Source organism: Phodopus roborovskii, unplaced genomic scaffold (genome assembly GCF_943737965.1).
Source record: "Phodopus roborovskii unplaced genomic scaffold, PHOROB, whole genome shotgun sequence".
Classification (NCBI taxonomy): domain Eukaryota; kingdom Metazoa; phylum Chordata; class Mammalia; order Rodentia; family Cricetidae; genus Phodopus; species Phodopus roborovskii.
In genome coordinates this window covers 7,138,607-7,157,705 of record NW_026126639.1, presented here as the reverse complement: position 1 = coordinate 7,157,705, position 19,099 = coordinate 7,138,607, and the positions used below count along the sequence as shown (strand labels likewise).

The window sequence follows — 19,099 nt, the reverse complement described above, 5'->3', positions numbered from 1 at the left end:
GTAGTGCTGGGTGGAACAAACAGAACAGTTAGCAGAACTGACTGATTAATGGGAGAAACCAAACCATAAACTATGTAATTGTAAAAAGTATATTAATATGTATAACCACAGGGGGAAGATCTAAACAAACAGATGACCAGCTAAGACTTACTATTAAGATTATATATTATATTTATCAGTTGGTGACAACTCCTAATGGCTTAGTCTTTGTCTTCCAGATAATTATCCTCAGTAATTTTTTGAAAGTCATAGTTCTTTCACTTTAGAAGCTTTAATGCTTTTACCCATATAACCTTAAAACATCACCATGGGGGCTGAAGAGATGGCTCAGTGGTTAAGAACATGTATTGTTCTTGCAGAGGACCCGAGTTCAATTCCCAGCACCCACATCAGGCAGCTTACAACTGCTAGTAACTCCAGCTCCAGGGGATGGCCCTAACTTCAGGTACATGTCCATATACAGACATACACACATGTACATATAAATAAGTAATAATAAAAATGTTAAAAACAAAAACAAGAATGAAAAACTACATCACCATACACTACAGATGGAATTAGTGTTTCTAACTAGTGTCCAGTCTACTCTCTTCAAAGTTGCAGTAGAACCTGTTTTTCCTGCTGATACTTTGCAAAGAGTAAACTTTGTCCTGTCAAGTTGATATGCGTTAACTTTTCTCTCCCCTTGTTTGATTTAGTTTCTCCAGTATCTGCAGAACAAAATTTGTCCAATCAAAGTGATTTTCTTCAAGAGACATTACAGGTAACCTCTAGATTAATTTGCTTCAAGGGGAAGACTTCTTACTTTTTTCAAGAATAATTGAAAAAAATTTTGTAGGTTTATCTTAGACCTACTAGAAGAGAGAGAGAGAGAGGAACAGAGAGAGGAGAGAGAGAGAATTACTATTATTATTGGAGACAAATTCTCTTAATATAGCCCATGTTGGCCTTGAACTCACTCTGTAGCATATACGTGTAATCCTCCTGCCTTAGGAGTACTGGAATGTTGTACTGTGCTAGCATGCTAGTATCATTTGTGCTTTTAATAATCTCTCTAGGTAAGTCTGAGTACCTATGCTTAGAACTACTGGTCTCAAACACCATGTTTACTCCCCAGTATGTAAAGCTACTTCTGGCTACTCTCTACTGAAACTGATAATTTAGAGGCAAGAGTGATTGCACCTTATAAATGAATACTAATAGTAAAAATTTTGTTGTTAAGTAAAACTACATTTGCCCAATGTGGTGCTAGACATTGAATGAATCTAGCTTCTGTGCTACGCAGATGCTCTGCCGCTGAGCTACTTCTGCTACACCATTAAGTGAAGCTTTAAATAAAATTTGACATTTTGTTTGTGTTTTGAGCCAGGGTTTTGCTTTGTAGTCCAGGGTGGTCCTGAACTTGTGATCTTCCTGTCTCATTTTCTATCCCTGAGGTAATAGTTATATTCCATGACACTGGCTTTCAATGTCTTTTTAGCTTAACTATTAAATGGACAAAGGAAGACTAGCTTAGTATCTGTGTTTTTTTTATCCCCTTGTACACAGGTACAGCTCAACAACAGCTAGTCCCACTTATGATGGGTTGGCTTATTATTTTAATTCAAAGTACTGAAAAAAAGCATAGTTTTAGAACAAGCTCATAAACCTAATATTTTGGTTAGATCTAAATCGTGTGTTCAGTATATAAAATGTTCTAAAAGTATTAAAAAAATTCCCCTAAACTCTCACTTTGGGGGTGGTGGTGAGACAGACAGGGTATGACTATGTAGTCCTGGTTGGCCTGGTAGACCAGGTTGACCTATCAAACTCTTTCTGGTGTGAAAGTGTTCGTCGTGTGTGTGTGTGTGTGTGTGTGTGTGTGTGTGTGTGTGTGTCTGTGTGTGTCTGTGTGTGTCTGTGCGCGAGCGGTTGTGCACGTGCACACTCCTGTGTCTATTTTTTTGGGACGAAGTCCTGTGTAACAGCACTCAGGCTGACTTGGAGTTCATAGTGTAGTTGAGGAGGATGACTTTGAACTCTTGATCCTCCTGACTCTACCACTCTGATGTTCAGTTAACACTCATTGATTTCTGGTTTACCTGTGATGTTACTGGAGTTTCTGAGAACCACGAGGAAGTATTGGGATGCAGGATTGATGCACAAGCACTTAGCCATCACTACTGCTAGACTGTTTTACGTAGGTTTCTCTTGCATTCTAATACCTTTTGGTACTGTAGTTTCCTTCCAAACTGCTCTTGGTGTTTCATTGTTAATTTGTCACAGCCATTGTTCCTTCTGTGCTTATTTCTAGTGTTTATTTAATACCTGCTTCTAACTCTTAATTTTCTCTTAGAACTTTGATATTGTTTTGATCCTTGTAGAGCTTGTTCATTGTTTTTATGCTTCTGCCTGTTTCCGTGAGGCATGAAAAGTCTTCAGACCGGAAGTGTGATTAACCCTGTGCGCTTGGCTTGCCAGCTGCACTGTGAAATGTCAGCCACATTGCAGTTCTGGCACCAGATTTTCAGGGCCAGGAATCTTGGTCATCCAGGCTGGAGTGTAACTGGAACAGTCCTGTAAATCCAAGTGTCCTACTATTGAACTGAATTCTAATCTTGGGCAGATTACTTTACCTTTCTTTTCTGCTTTTTTTCTTTTTCTTTTTCTTTTTTGTTATTTTCAAGATAGGGTTTCTTTGGGTAGCTCTGGCTGTCCTGGAACTCAATCTGTAGACCAGGCTGGCCTCAAACTCAGATCCAGAGATCAGTCTGCTACTTCCTGAGTGCTGGGATTAAAGGCATGCATCACCACTGCCCAACTGTTTTTTGCTTCTTCTTGATACCACTAAAATGAGGAAAGTTGTGCTTACTGTACAGGTTTGTTAGGATTAAGTGAATTACTATTTATGTAATGCATTTACACACTGCCTGGCACCACTGAGTGCTAGTAAAAGGATATCAGGGAGTTCAGGATCCAGGAAATATGAAGTGAACTCAGCGTGTGTTGACAATGCTTTTTCTCTTTCTGTGTCTAGGTGACTTCCACAGTTACTTGTAGCTCAAATGCTTGCTTGGTTACTACTGATCACGCTTCTTTGGAAACCGAAACAGAATTTATGACCTCAGAGACTTCTGAGGTAATGAGACCCACAGTCTTAATTTCTTTGCTGTCTCAAAGAATGGCAGAATGAGCTTATGAATTACTGGCATGATTGGAATTACGATGTTTGTATTTATTAATGTATATTAATTCTGTAGATGTTGTGGTCCTAGAACATACACAGGTCACTGTTTTAGCTTTGCCATGTATGTAGATTTAAAAGTGTTCATCTTAACTAATGTAGTAAATGTATTTTTAGAATTACTATTTTTAAGTTTTTAAAGATTTATTAATTTTGTTTTATGTATGTATATATGTGCACCACATGGTGCTTGGTGCCCGGAGAAGCCAGAAGAGGACATTAAATCCCTGTAACTGGAGTTAAAGATGGTTGTGAACTGCCATGTAGGTGCTAGGAATTGAACCCGGTCCTCTGCAAAGAGCAGCAATGTCAAGCCATCTCTGCAGCCTCACAATTACTATTTTTTGAGAAGATCTGTAGCTCAGGCTGATTTTGAATTCCTGATCCTTTTGCTTCCTCTTTTCAAGCGTTGGGATTACAAGAAAGTATGGCTCAGCTTAGTTACTTTATTAATTTATTTTAATAAGTAGCATACAGGACTGGGGGAGTGGTTGGTTCACTGATTAAGAACATGTACTGAGGGGCTGGAGAGATGGCTCAGTGGTTAAGAACACTGACTGCTTTTCCACAGACGGCAGCTCACAGCCATCTGTAGCTCGAGTTCCAGGGGACCTGACACCTTCACACCAGTGCACATAAAATAAAGTTATATTATTAAAAAAGAAAAAGGAAGAACATGTACTGATTTTGGAGAGGACCTGAGTCTTGAGTCCCTGCACTCACATCAGGAAGCTCACTACTACGTCTGACTCCAGCCATAGAGAATCTGAGGCATTTGGCTTCCATAGGCACTTATACTCACATGCACAAACACCGGTATAGTCACACACACACACACACACACACACACACACACACACACACACACACTTAAAAACAAAGTAGATATTTAAAATAACAAAGTATTAGGTTTTCTTATAACATTTTTAATATAAAAAAGAGAAAAGCAAAAACAGAGAGAGAGAGAGAGAGCAAGAGAGAGAGAGAGGAGCTTTAGGTAGGATTAGGAAAAAATATTCATGTAACTGAAGATTTGTTTTTTATAGTGTTATTAGCACTGAGTTGGAATGAGTTACAGTCTCACTGACTCATCTTATCAAAAACATTTTGACAAGCCAGCAGTGGTGACCATGCCTTTAATCCCAGCACTCAGGAGGCAGGCCGAACTCTTGAGTTTGAAGCCAGCCTGGTCTAGGAAGGGAGTTCCACAACATCAAGGGTTACAGGGAGAAACTATTATGTTTGAGCAAATCCTTGAGCTAGATAGACATGGATGGGATAAACTTTGGGGCAGTTCAATAACTGTTAGGTTAGAGTTTTGAGGTGAATTAATAAAGGAGAATTCATTACAGACTGTAAAGAAAGCATAGATGATTAGTTGTTATAGTGCTCATTTGGTCTAAATTAAGATAGGTGGCTTCTTTATGACAAGGAAAAAGTGATTTTTACTAAGTGACCTGTAGTGATCTTCTTTATAATCTTGTTGGGATTGGGTTTAATGTCATATTAATTTGGCTGTATAGGTAAGGATTAATTAAATTATATCAGAGTTCTTTTATTTTTTAGGCAGTGGACTTAGATATCTATTAATCTTTTAAATAGAGAACTAACACTAAGGAACTAACTAGCCCCAAGTTTTCCTTAAACTCAATCTTTGCTTATATTCAGAGCAACAGTAGATTATTAGTTGGGAAATAGCAATTCAGGGATTGCAGAGAGCTTGGTGCTGGTAGGAAGTTGTGAGCCCCTTGTATGATACTCACTTTGTCAGCACACAATCAAAAAGCAAATGCCAGTGTGCATCCTCAGCAGCCGAGATTTAAAAATTGTAAGCAAACGCTGCTCTGGGCATTCCTGTGTTCCCATGTCATCCTAAAGAACTTGCTGACTTCTGCCAGCTTGGGGCTTAGTGTAAGTTAACCTCTTGTCATATGGCAAGTGTGGCTGATGCTGCATTTCTCCTCCACAGATGGCGGTTTCCCCCAGCAAGCCAGCGCCTGCACTTTCTCCTCCAGATCCCCCCTTGTCAAAGGGCTTCCAGTTACCTCCTGCAGGTGGAATTTCAGCAGCCATTAGCACAGTACCCTTTCAAGCCATGCAGACAGTGAGTATGTAAGGGCTTTTGAAGAAGAGCCATGGTTTCTCCCACGCCTATCTTTGGTAATGGATGAAGTTTGCCTTCATATTGCTCTTATTTGGGTTGTTGCTGATTTCATTTGTCTACTGGAATAAATGATATTTGTGACAGTGTTAAATCTTGCAGAGTTTTCAAGAAAGTCCCCCCCCCCTTTTATTGAAAACAGATGGGCTAGGCTGGAGAGATGGCTCAGTGGTTAAGAGCACTCACTGTTCTTCCAAAGGTCCTGAGTTCAATTCCCAGCATTCATAGCAATTCACACCTGTTTGATGCCATCTTCTGGTATGCAGATGTACATGTTAGACAAAGTATCCATAAACATCAAATAAATAATAAAATAAAAAAAGAAAATAGACTTTTTTATACCATATATTCTGATTATGGTTTCCATTTCCTTTCCCAGTTAGGTCCCCTCCTATCTTTAGAAAACAAACAGGCATCTAAGGAATAATAATAATAAAAAAAATCAGAATATGACAAAACACCAAACAAGAAAAAGAGCCAAAGAAAAAGCACACTAAACACATAACAGATGCAGAGACACACATGCTGGAACACACAGGTATCCCATAAAATCTCCCAAACCAGAAGCCCTAGTATATATGCAAAGGACCCATAAGATAGAAAAAAAAAAAAATGACAACATGAGACAGAGATCCTCCAAAGATGCTGTTGAGTTTGTTTTATGTTGGCCATCTACTGCTGGGCATGGGGCCTACCCTTAAGAGTGATTTGTTCAAGGAATACTTTTTATCAGAGCCTTGCCTTTCTGAAAATTAATAGACAAAACTTAGGACCCATGTAAAAATGTGTGTGGTTGATCCCCAGTACTCCCTCCCCACAAAAGGAATATGTGTGTGGTAAATGTATTGTTTTGGTAATGACCAATATAAATCATTACTGATTCTGCATTATTGAGGGTCCTAGCTTCAGTAACCTGAAGAGGATGCATATATGAGTTGGTTCTATCATTGTTTGAAACATTCGTTTAATTTTGTTTTAGTCTCATTCTGGTTCATAGAGGTTTAGGTTTGTTTCAGGTGTGTGTGTGTGTGTGTGTGTGTGTGTGTGTGTGTGTGTGTGTTCTCAATGTGTATTCCTTTACAAATTGTAGTGGAAACTTTTAAAAAAGATAGTATTGCAGAGCCTGCAGAGGTGGCTCAATGGTTAAGAGCACTTGCTGCTCTTATAGGGGACTCATATTGTAGCTTACAGCTGTTTGTAATTCCTCTTCCAGGGGATCCCACATCCTCTTCTGGCCTTTGTGGGTAGCAGCCACACACATTCACACAAAAAGAGTCTTCAAAAAAAGAAAGAAAAAGATAATATAAAGTTAGATTTGTGTATTTTTCAGAGGGAGAAAGCCATTCAATATAACGGAAAGTGCCTTTCCTGTTGGTGTTTCATGCTTGGACCATGGAGATAGTGGTAGTGGGTGAGCAGTGTAGAGCAGGCCCAGAGCAGGGCTGCTGAACTCAGGAGCATGAATTCATGGACCCTCCTATTCTGACTATGGTTTGAGGGTCTTTTTCTCCTTGCTTTTCTTCTTTCCCTGGCAGCCTCATATTACCTCTCAAATTTAGTTTTTCTTTTCCTAATTAAAAGCAGATAGTGGTTTATCACATGATGATATAGAATCCTTCATCTGAACTATTGAAGTCTTGCCTCACCTGTCAGACTAGTCTACTGGGCTTGGCTTGTGTTATTCTGTCAGAGTGCCTCTTTGTTGATGGTTTTCTTTGTCTGTTCTGCCTCTTTGAAGCCTGCCCAGTTCAAACAGGTTCTCACTCATTTTATTTAGCAGGAGGTAAGGCCCTGTTTATTTTTAAAGTTTTATTTTTGTCATATATGTATCTGTATGTGGGTATGTGCATAGGAGTGCAGATGCCTTCAGAGGCCAAAGGCATTAGATCACCCTGTAACTGTAGACCTCTACAAGAACAGTAGCATCTCCTAAAGCTGAGTCTTCTCTCAAGCTCTTTTTAAGGCACATACCAGGTTTTGTTTTGTTTTGTTTTGTTTTGGAGACAAGGGCTCACTATGTAATCCTGGCTGTTCTGGAACTCACTATGTAGACTAGGTTGATCTTGAACTCACAGAGATTCAGCTAGGCACTATGTTTTGCTTGTTTTGAGACAGGGTTTTTGTTTTGTTGTGGAGATGCACATGTCTCTACCTCCCAAGTTCTGAGGTCAAAGGCATGCAATACCATGCCCAGCCTGGTTAGTTTATTGTTACCTTGACGCAACTCAGAGTCACCAGGGAGGAGGGAACCTCAGACGAGGCATTATCTAAATCAAAATGGCCTGTGGACTTGTGTTTGTCTTCCTTCCATGTGTGTGTGTGTGTGTGTGTGTGTGTGTGTGTGTCTGTGAGTGTCTGTGTGTCTGTGTGTCTGTGTGTGCTGTGTTCCTTAGGCAGGTGGTCTTAAGCTGTATAAGAAAACTAGGTTAGCAAGAGCCTAGAATGAGCCATCAACAGCGTTCCTCTATGGTTTCTACCATATTTCTTGTCTGTGGATTGAGTTCCTTGGGGAAAGATGGAATAGCAAGCAGGCTGCTGTCAAGTAACTTGGAAGTGTAAGCCATATAATCCTTTATAAATAAAACATTGGTCAGGGTATTACCATGGTAGCAGAAAGCAAGCTATAACACTCATTAGATCGTGATTCCCAGTATTTTCCCCCTTTCTGAACCTCTATTCCAGTTGTGCCTCTACGGAGTTACTTATTTTGGGTAGAAATGAAACCACCTGTTTCTTTTAAAGAACAGTTTTCTTTATTAGCGTGTGCAGGGCGGGTGCACATCTGCATGCGTGTGGGGGTCAGAGGACAATTTATGGAGTTGGCTCTCTCCTTCCAGTTTGTTTCACTTAACCATAATGTTTTTGGATATGTGGTACACTTTTCATTCTTTTTTATGGCTGAATGATATTTAAAGTTTGTGTCTCATTTTACTCCGGTTCTTTTACATTTTATTGTTAGGAATAATGTTACTAAGGTCCTATCATATTTGCTCAAGCCTTCCACTTCTTTTGGGTGGATACCTCGACATGAAACTGGCGGGTTTGTATTTACCTTTATAAGGAGCTGTCATCTGTTTTCCTCAGTGCTTGTACTATTTTTACCACCCCCCGCCCCCAGCAATGAGGTTCCAGTTTCTTCTCCTTGCTTAGTCTTGTTTTTTATATTTTGTCAGTGGTGGATGAAGTGGTATCTCATAGTGGTTTTGGTTGCATTTTCCTGATGAATAATGATGATCAGGCTTTCATGTGCTTATTAGTTGTTTGTTGTCTTTGTAGAAATGTCTGTTCAAATCCTCTGCCCATCCAGTGCCTTAGAATCTGGAAGAGTTGTACAGATATTATTGAGGCATTTCCTTTGAACCATACCCAGTGGTTTTGTGTGCTCTCTCTCTCTCTCTTTTTTTTAAGGTGTTTAATGTTAATGCACCTCTCCCTCCACTGAAAGAACAAGAAATAAAAGAATCTCCTTATTCACCTGGCTACAATCAAAATTTTACTTCAACAAGTACACAGACTATAACCCAATGCCAGCTCCCAGCTATACACATAGAACAGACAGCCCAACCTCCAGAGACTGGTAAGACCTCTGAATATTCTGTATAAGTTGAGCATACTAACTCAACACTTTACTGGAGTTACCCTCTGTGGCCATCTCACCTGACCCTAGAACTTTAACAAAGAAAACAAAAGAACTCCCTTTTTAAGGTTTATTTTTTTTAAGTTTATGAATGTTTTGCTTGCATGTCCTGATACTTTCAGAAGTCAGAAAAGGCATCAGAGTCTCTGGAACTGGAGTTAATGGATGATTGTGAGCTGTCACATGAATGCTGGGAATGGGACCCAGAGTCTCTGTGAGAGATACTAGTGCTCGTAACTGTTCAGTTATTTCTCCAGTATCTTGAATTATTATTTTAAAAGATTTAGTTTTATTTATATGTGTATGTGTGTATACCACATGTGTATGGCAAGAGAGCACAGGATCTCCTTGAGCTGAAATTCCAGGCAGTTGTGAGCTGCTTGATGTTGGTCCTGGAGTCCTCTGAAAGAACAGCAATGCTCTTAACTGTTGAAGCATCTCTCCTGCCCCCTGATTTGAACTGTGGAGAGGTATAGCTTCAGTGACTGCTTTATATTTCTTGGTTCTTATTTTGAAGTCTGATTGAGATAGATGGGGGCACTCCAGCTGCTCTGGTGAAGATTTTTAAGCTACTTGTATACATTGTGTTACCATGTAAGTACAGGTGATGGCTCTTACAGAAAATAAAAACAATATGAGGAAATAATGTTGAATGTTATTGTATCGTTAGCTCAGAGAATGGGGACAGTTTTGATCTTTTGAAGCTGTTTTGAGTGATGAAAGCATAGATGACCTTTCTTTTTAAAAAACTTTAAATTTCCTTTATTTTTTACCTTCCTTCTTAATACAGAAGCACTGATAGGTTTGTAGTGTTGGTATTGCAGCCCTTAATGTGCTGAGCAAATAAACTAAGGCTCTGGGTGCTTTCTTCTTCCGTGATGAAGAGTATTAAGTAGAGATCCTAGATCTTGATGTGGAGGGACTCATTCTGTTGTTACTATATTGCTGAAATATAGGGCACTTTATATAACAGATACTTTGGTTATAGGCCTTCTCAATTTTGACTTCTAGTAAGATTCATAGCCTGGGGATGTAGCTCAAACATACAAGTGGATCTAGATTTCATCTTTAGCACTTTTGTAAACCAGGCATAATGGAAGATGCCTGTAATCCTGGCACTTGGGAGTTGGAGACAGCAAGATTAGAAGAAGTTCATGGTTATCCTTGTCTACATAACAACTCAAGACCAGTTTGGGCTACATGAGACCCTGTCCTCCCTTCCAAAACAAATTTAGGATTAATTTTCTCTTACTCCTTGATCTAGGCTATTTAGCTTAATATTTTTATTTGTAGTAAACTGTATATAAAGTAAAAGTAATCATTTTAACTTTTTTTTTGAGATGTCTCATTAGGTAGCTCTAGTGGATCAGGAACTTGTTGTATAGACCAGTATGATCTCACACCCAGAGAGATTCACCTGCTTCTGTTTCCAGGTGCTGATTTAAAGGCATATATCACCATACCTGGTGTCATTTTAAATATTTTTCACATAGAATTCTATGATACTACATCTAAGGTGCTGAGTAGCCATCATCCCATCACTCACTGGCTGTAACTCTATCTGTTTATTGCTAACTCCTTTTAATTTCCCACTGGCACCTGGAATCAACCATTCTACTGTATGAATTTAACTACCCTGGCTACCTCATGTGAGTTTGCATCATATGCTTTGTTCTTGTTGTTTACTATAATACCTACAAGGCTCATTCATACTGTGACATGTGCCAGATTTCCTTCCTTTATAAACCGAGTAATATTCTGTTTCTTATATATGTTTTTAAAGGGAGAAAATATAGGTTATATTATATATGTGTGTATGTTCCATATGTATCAGTATGTATTTTAATATATGTTGATAATATGGGGACTTTATTACCATTTAATTCCTGGACTTTAAATCGTTTTCTCTGAAGCTGCAGGTTACCATCCTGATGGAACTGTCCAAGTAAGCAATGGTAACCTTGCCTTTCACCCAGCACCCACAAGTATGTTTCCCAGACCTGCTCAGCCGCTCATCAGTGGTCGGGGGTCTGTAAGAGGATGTACACGCGGAGGGAGGTTACTAATGAATCCATATCGGTCTCCTGGTGGCTACAAAGGTATGTTTGAATCTAGTGTACTGAAATATTTTAATGTATATATTTTCCTGATTCATACTGGACTCAATTTTGACTTTTTCTGTCATTTCCATTTATAATTATCTACTAGGTAGTAGAGTATGTCAAAACATTTTTTACTCATGAGTGTTTTCCCTGAATGTAAGTGCAGTGTCTGCAGATGCCAGAAGAGGTTCTCAGATCTCCTGGTACTGGAGTTGTAGACAGTTGTGAGCTGCCATTTGGTGCTGGGGTCTTAACCCTGTTCCTCTGCAAGAGTAACCAGTGTTCTTAAGCACTGCGTTATCTCTTCAGTCCCCCAATATTTCTAATATACCTGTTTTCTGCAACAGACCTTACTTGCTGTCTGCAAAGCAGATTGATACTAGGGTTTTACTGAAGTAGGGGGTTGATCAGCTTGGTTTTCAAGGGGGATTTTTATTTTTATATTTGAATGGCATCTTTTACTGATGTATCCTTTAAAATGTGTCATAATTAGACAAGGCTCATTTTCAGTTTACTTCCAAAGTACTTTGCAGATAAGAACAAGAGAATTTGATTTCACATAGTGGACTCTAAGATTTAGTTATGGTTTCAAGTATCGTGATGGCAGCTTGATACTAGCAAAAGGACTTGATGGTGAGGTTTTAAGTACCTAATTACATTAGCATCATCTTCACCCAAAGTCCGGCTTGTGTATTTCAACAGCATTAGAAGTCATCAGAAAATGCTTTAAATCCCAGCACTTGGGAGGCAGAGGCAGGTGGATTTCTTAGTTTGAGGTCAGCCTGGTCTACAGAGGGAGTTCTATGACAGCCAGGGCTATACAGGGAAACTCTGTCTCAAACAAACAAACAAACAAACAAACAAACACCCTCAAAAACAAAAAACAAAAGACCCAAAAAGAAAATAAGTAAATTGCCAGCAGAATTATGGTATTTTGCTGTAGAAATATTTTAGTACACTTTTACTTAAAGACATAGATCTCTTTCACTCTTGTCCATGGCCCCAACAAGGTGGGAAAAAATTGTGATCTCTTTACACCAGTCTCTGACAGGACCAGAAGTGGTATGACGAATAATATAAGAAAGCCCACTTGGGCATAGCCCTAGAGGCTGATCCTTTTGGAGGTGCTTCTTATGTAAAGGGAATTGTGTTGGAAAAATTAGGGATGAAGTCAAACAGCCAAATTCTTCTACCAGGAAGTGTGTCCGAGTATGGCTTATCAAAAATGACAAGACTATCATAGCATTTGTGCTCAGTAATTGTTGCTTGAACTTCATTAAGGAAAATGAAGTTCTGGTTGCTGTATTTGGTCAAAAAGGTCATGCTGGCTGGGTGGTGCTGTTGGCACATGCTCGGGAGGCAGAGACAGATCTCTGTGAGTTCAAGGACAGCCTAGTCTACAAAGCAAATTTCAAAACAGCCAGGGCTACACAGAGAAACCTTCTCTTGAAAATCCACCCCCCCAAAAAAAACAACCAAATAAAAAATTCCAAAACTAAAACCAAAGCAAACAAAAAACAAAAAAAACCTCAAAAAACAAAATGAAACCAAAAATCAAACTACCCTTGGCAGCAACAAAATACTTGCCAAAAACAGTTATGCTTTAGGAGCTATTCTTGGAGTCAGCCTTAAGGTTGTTAAAGTAGCCAGTGTTTCTCTAAAGGCAAGAAGGAAAGGCCAACCAAGTACATAAATCTTGACAGTGGAACATGGTAATAAAATTTCATATTCTATAAAAACAAAAAAAGAAGACATGCATCTAATGATGACATTGTAGTATCTGTAGTATCTTTCCCTATAGTTTAACTTTTAGAGCCAAAGAATTTAGTGAGCTTCATTTCCCATTATTTTATATATGCTGTTTGTTTATATATTAGGTTTTGATAGTTACAGAGGACCCCCTTCAGCTTCCAATGGGAATTACAGTCAGCTGCAGCTGCAAGCTAGAGAATATCCTGGAACACCTTACATTCAGAGGGTAAGTAGTTATTGCTACTGAACTGTGAAACAGTTGTAGACATTAGACTGGTGAACATTTTCCCTGTCATCAAGGGAGGATGGAATTTAAAAGGTATAAAGTACTGTACATGTTCATATAAACTCGTTTACTCTTCCACTCTATAGGAAAAGGTCCAGAGTATAAATTCCTTGTTTGTGGTCACACCGCAAGTAAATGGGATAAAAATTACATTGCAAATAAATTTAAAAAATTTGTGTCACTAAATTACCTTCAATTTAACTTACTTGTTATATTTAATAGCAGAGTTCATCTTTACAAGTTTAACTGTTTTGTTTGTTCTAATTTGATCACTCAGAAATTTTCCTTATATCTGACAAAACTGGTTTAGACATTTTATTTTTGCAAATCTTATAGACTTACTGTCATGGTTATATTTGGGTTACACTAGTATTTTTCTTTTAAAACTTAATTTTATTATTTTATTTATTTATTTATCTATCTATTTATTTGTATGTGTGTATACCATGGTACAGGTATAGAGGCCAGAGCATAATTTTAGGAGTTGATTATCTCTATCATGTGGGTTCTAGATATTTAACTCAGGTCAGTTTGGCTTGGTGACAAGTGCCTTATCCATTAAGATTTGCCATTGACTCCAGTCTTTATATTTGATTTACAAACTGGGTCATATTGAATAATTTATGTGCTCTATCTGCTTTACTGAGCCCTTTTATATTAAGATGATTGACAGAGACCATCTTGGCTTCTGAATTTTCATCATTACTCAGCACTGTTCTTTTTACATGGTGTTCCCTAAATGCCAATTAATATGTGTTTTTGGTGCCAAGTTAAATATTCATGTATTCATTGTAGGATAATTTCCAGCAATGTTATAAAACATCTAGTGGTCTTCAGGCCAATTCAAAAGGTAAGGGTAATTACCCATATAGATTTACCCAAAGCATGCTTTTATTTTACTGTGTCTTCTGTCAATTTCTCTTTAAAGCACATTGCTTTCAGCATTTATTTGTTGAACTTGTTTAACTGTAATTCTAAAGTATTGAATGAGGCAGTAGACTACCAAGCAGGATAATTGTGTGTGTTTCTAAAAAAAAAAAAAAAATGTTTATGTGAGCATAATTTAACCTTTGACACAATTCCCCATGCTAACTTTAGGTTGAGTCTGATGTCCCAAAATTGGCTTTTTCTTTTTTTAGTTGTATTCATTTTTTGTGTGTATGTGTGTTTTGCCTGCATGCATATTTGTTCACCATGTACATGCTTGGTGCCTTTGAAGGTCCAAATAAGGAATCTGAACCATAGAACTGGACTTGCAGATGGTTGTGAACAACCACATGGGTGCTGAGAACTGAATGATGGCTTTAAAAATAATTGGTATGATTTATACCATTGATATATGGAGCAATGACAGGTTTGAATAAGCAGCCGTTAAAACACAGAGTAGTGTACTTAATCACACTTGTTAATGAGAAGAGACCATTCAATGATTTAGTGTAATTGAAAAAGAGTTACTAAAAAAAAAAAAAAAAAAAAAAAAAAAAAAGAAAAAAAAGAAGAAAAGCAAAACAAAAACAAAAAAAAAAAAAAAAAAAAGAAAAAGGAAAAAAGAGTTACTAAAGAGACATTTATTTTTTCTTCATTTATTTTTCGAGACTGGGTTTTACTGTGTAGCTCTGGCTGTCCTGGAACTCACTCTGTTGACCAGGCTGGCCTCAGACTCATAGAGATTTGCATGCTTCTGCCTCCCACGTGCTGGGATTAAAGGCGTGCACCACCACCACCTGGCAAAGAGACATTTTTCAAAGTAAAGCAGTCTTCCTATTTTGAGAAAATGATCGTATTGAGCAGTGCTTTTCATACAGCACCGAAAACATTGTTATTTTAGGTCTGGGGAGATGGCTGTGTTGGGTAAAGTGCTTATCATGTAAGCATGAAGACCTGAGTTAAGATTCCCAGCTTTCATGTGGCAGTGACCTGTAACCCTAGTGGTAGTGGGCAGGTGTCCAAGGCTTGCCAGGCCATACTGTCTAGCTCTTGGTGAGCTCCAGGGTCAGTGAGAGACTCAGTCTCAAAAAATGAGGTGGAGAGGGACTGAGAAAGCTATCTGATGTCAGACTCTCGACTTCTTATACACGTACATGGGTACCTACACCTACATGTCCTCTCTCTGTCTCTCTCTCTCTCTCTCTCTCTCTCTCACACACACACACACAATTGTAAAACATAATAACATTAACTAGGAAATGAGAACTAAGAATTTGCCTTGGGGATTAGTCCTGTCTCTGAATGTCTTAGTTGTTGGTACTTCTAAAAGCTGATATCTTTTAGCTAATCTTAAATTTTCTTGAGCCCCTGAGCCCCAATCTGGTTTTAGTCTTTGTTAATGAGTTTTGGTAAATTACTCAATTTAGAGAAGAAGGCACGTTTTCTTGACCTTTACAAAAGAAAGAATCAACTCAAGATCTCCTAGAACCTTCTGGCTATGTTGTGTTGCTTTTGTTTTGGAATGTTGTGTTTTCACTAGCTGACTGATGTTAAGTGACCTGTGAAAGCTAAAGCCTCACTGAAAAATTCTGTTATCAATGAACAGCAGGGTGGAGCGACTCCTCTCAGGTGAGCAGCCCAGAGAGAGACAGCGAGATTTTTAACAGTGGAGACTCTGGGCAAGGAGACTCCCGGAGCATGACCCCTGTGGATGTGCCAGTGACAAGCCCAACAGCTGCCATCCTTCCAGTACACGTCTATCCCCTGCCTCAGCAAATGCGAGTTGCCTTCTCAGCTGCCAGAACATCCAATCTGGCTCCTGGAACTTTAGATCAACCTATTGTGTTTGATCTTCTCCTGAACAATTTGGGTGAGACCTTTGATCTTCAGCTTGGTAGATTCAATTGCCCAGTGAATGGCACGTATGTTTTCATTTTCCACATGCTAAAGCTGGCTGTGAATGTACCACTGTATGTCAATCTCATGAAGAATGAGGAGGTCTTGGTGTCAGCCTATGCCAATGATGGTGCTCCAGACCATGAGACAGCTAGCAACCATGCCATTCTCCAGCTGCTCCAGGGAGACCAGATATGGTTGCGCTTACACAGGGGAGCAATTTATGGAAGTAGCTGGAAATATTCTACATTTTCAGGTTATCTTCTTTATCAAGATTGAAATTAAGTTCAGAATAAAAGAATGAAATTCTCACTAGTGGATCTAAGGGAAAGTAGTCCTTGCCCTGGTGATTGATTGGTTGGGGGAAACATTTTGTTCCTAGAGGAAGAAAGAGGGCCTTTCTTTCTTTCTTTCTTTCTTTCTTTCTTTCTTTCTTTCTTTCTTTTATTTCCTTTATTTCTTTTATTTCCTTTATTTCTTTTTTTTTGTTTTGTTTTTTTTCTTTATGTGAAAACTTTGGAGCAGAATGACAGTTAGCACTAATATGGCACTTTATAAATTGTGATGTAGCTTTGCTAGTCACATAGTGAATGTGTACTGTTTGCATTCAACCCTCAACTGTGTTAATGGTCGCTTACTGAACTGACTGCCTGGACTTCAGACAAGTTACAATGCCTTGTGTGCCTCAATAAAAACAAAAAACAAAAGAACAAAACTTAGACTGCACCTCCAGTTGTCTGTTTGCATAAATGTTTGATTGAGAGGGAAGAATCACAACTCTGGAATGATGGTTTATTCATGGGCTCATGGGTTATTTTAAAAGAAGACCTTACATGTGCTAGGTCTTTCGGGGGTCGCTTTTCTCTGATACATACTTATCTCATTTATTAAAAGATGAGTGTTTTCCACTGGCCAAACTGCACATTTTTTTTGAACATGTGTTTACTTCCTTGTCATAGGATATGGTCTTTCTTCATTTAGCTACATTTTGGTGTCTGCTGTGGTATTAAAACAAGGCACAGTAGTAGATGTACATGTGTGTTCTGCTCTTAGTAAGATGCTGGGTTTAATTTGCATACATGAAGTGCTGAGTAATCAAAAAGTTTAATCTTTGTGTTTATGTTCTGTCTCTGCTACTCCTAATTAATCTTGGGTTAACTATTTTACCTCTAGATTTATCTCTCTTTTATTCCTTCTTCCCTCCTTGTTTTTTAAAGACTCTTCCCATGTATAACTGGGTCAATGAAATAGAATAGTTGGGAAATTCTACTAAAGACATAATCTAAACATGTAACACAGTGCCTGACATATAAATATTGCCCAGTTTACTCCCCCACCATTCTGAAAACTAGGGTTTTGTGGGTATGCGTTCACTGTCTTAAACAGTTCAGTAGCCATTCATTCAGCATTCATTTAAGAATTTTGTCATATTTCATAGCTTAAACTTAAATCTATTGTTATTAAATATCTTATTTGTCAGTTACTTTAAGGAGTTATTTACAAAAGCACTTTGTTACAATATTCAGGAATATATGAAGGATTAAAGAAGGACATTTTAACCTATCAACTGATGTAATTTATCTGCCAAGGCAGAAAGTTATTTTGATTCTTGACTTTCGGGTCCAGAACCAAAGTACATTGAGAAACACTAATACCATTAAATGACTAAAGGCAGAACAGTGCTCAGAAGCATCTAGTTACCAGGCTGGGGGAGGGGGAGGTCTTTTTCAAGCCTCTGAGTCTGTAGCTTAGTCTCCATTATTGCCACATATTCAACACCTTTACAATATTGTTGACAACTCTTTCCTCTCAGGTTAAGTCCTATAACAATAGATTTGCTAACTAGGTTGTCCCCTAGCTGTCTTGAATTTCCAGGCTGGCCTGGAAGTTACAGAGAGAGAGAGCTCTGCCTACTTTGCCTCCAAAGCACTTGAATTACAGGGGTTCACCACCATGCCTGGCAACTGTCTACCTTTTAAAAAGTACTGTGTGTGTGTGTGTGTGTGTGTGTGTGTGTGTGTGTGTGTGAGAGAGAGAGAGAGAGAGAGAGAGAGAGAGAGAGAGAGAGAGAGAAAGAGAGAAAGAGAGAGAGACATGTGTGCTGGAGCCCCAGGTCAGAAGAGAGCATTTGATCCCCTGAAACTGAATTACAGGTGTTTGTGAGCCTCTATGTTAGTGCTGGGAACTGCCAGAGTAGTAAGGGCTTTTAAAACTACTGAGAATCCCTCTAGTCTCCCCTCACCCCTCCCCCACCTTTTTTGAGACAGCTTCTCACTAAACCTGGGCTTCAGTGATTTGGTTCAGCTATGTTTCCCCTTGGCACTGGGGATTTGAACTGAGGTTCTCATGACTGAGCAGCAAGCACTTTACCCATTGAGCCCTCTCTCCAGCCCAGATCAGGGATTAAATGCCTTCGTTAGCCAAAAAGTCTGACACATTCCTTTGGCAAAGGCTGTTCAGGGCTTCTGGTTACTTGTGCTATTTTAAGGGATATTATCACTGACATTTATTAATATAGTACTGAAATTCTTAAATTTACAAACTGTATGCATATTTTATCACTAGACACCATGATCCAGAGTCCTGCCAAGCTAGGCTCTTTCAGAATGGTGGTGCTCAAGTGTAAGCTAAATAATACTCACCGACAGATTACTTAACACGGTTTTAAGTGTGCTCTATTAAACCGATAAGATTTATGTGTTGTTTTTTGATCAGATGAGATCAAGTACATTCTGGATGTTGTGGCCACAGACTGTTGTTTCTTTTGAGACAGGGTCTCACGTATCCTAGGCTGGTCTCAAACTTGTTCTGTACTTGAGGCTGGCTTTGCACTCATGATCCTTCTGTTTCTACCACTTCAGTGCTGGGGTTATAGACTTAGACTGTCATGCCTGGCTCTAGGTAGCTTTTAGGTCTGGGTTATTAGCTTTCATTTCGTCTATACCATATGAACTACTAATAGATTAGTAGATGAGCTACTGTCTACAGATGGGGTGGATGGCTAGATAGCCATAGAAGCTGGGCAGTGGTGGCACACACCTTTAATCCCAGCACTCGGGAGACAGAGACAGATGGATCTCTCTTGAGTTCAAGGCTACCCATGGCTACATGAGAG

At 38.8% G+C, this 19,099-nt stretch overlaps 1 protein-coding gene across 1 annotated transcript in view; it reads left to right on the top strand.

Annotated features, from left to right (window-relative positions):
* Positions 1 to 16,747, top strand: part of Caprin2 (caprin family member 2) — a 43,456-nt gene extending 26,709 nt beyond the window's left edge. The window contains exons 11-18 of the mRNA XM_051173327.1: positions 699 to 763; positions 3,017 to 3,118; positions 5,193 to 5,327; positions 8,793 to 8,961; positions 10,935 to 11,120; positions 13,001 to 13,101; positions 13,957 to 14,011; positions 15,695 to 16,747. Of these exons, the coding sequence (XP_051029284.1) occupies positions 699 to 763; positions 3,017 to 3,118; positions 5,193 to 5,327; positions 8,793 to 8,961; positions 10,935 to 11,120; positions 13,001 to 13,101; positions 13,957 to 14,011; positions 15,695 to 16,263 (1,382 nt within the window). The 3' untranslated portion in view covers positions 16,264 to 16,747. The remainder of the gene's footprint in view (positions 1 to 698; positions 764 to 3,016; positions 3,119 to 5,192; positions 5,328 to 8,792; positions 8,962 to 10,934; positions 11,121 to 13,000; positions 13,102 to 13,956; positions 14,012 to 15,694) is intronic.
* Positions 16,748 to 19,099: the final 2,352 nt, after the last annotated feature.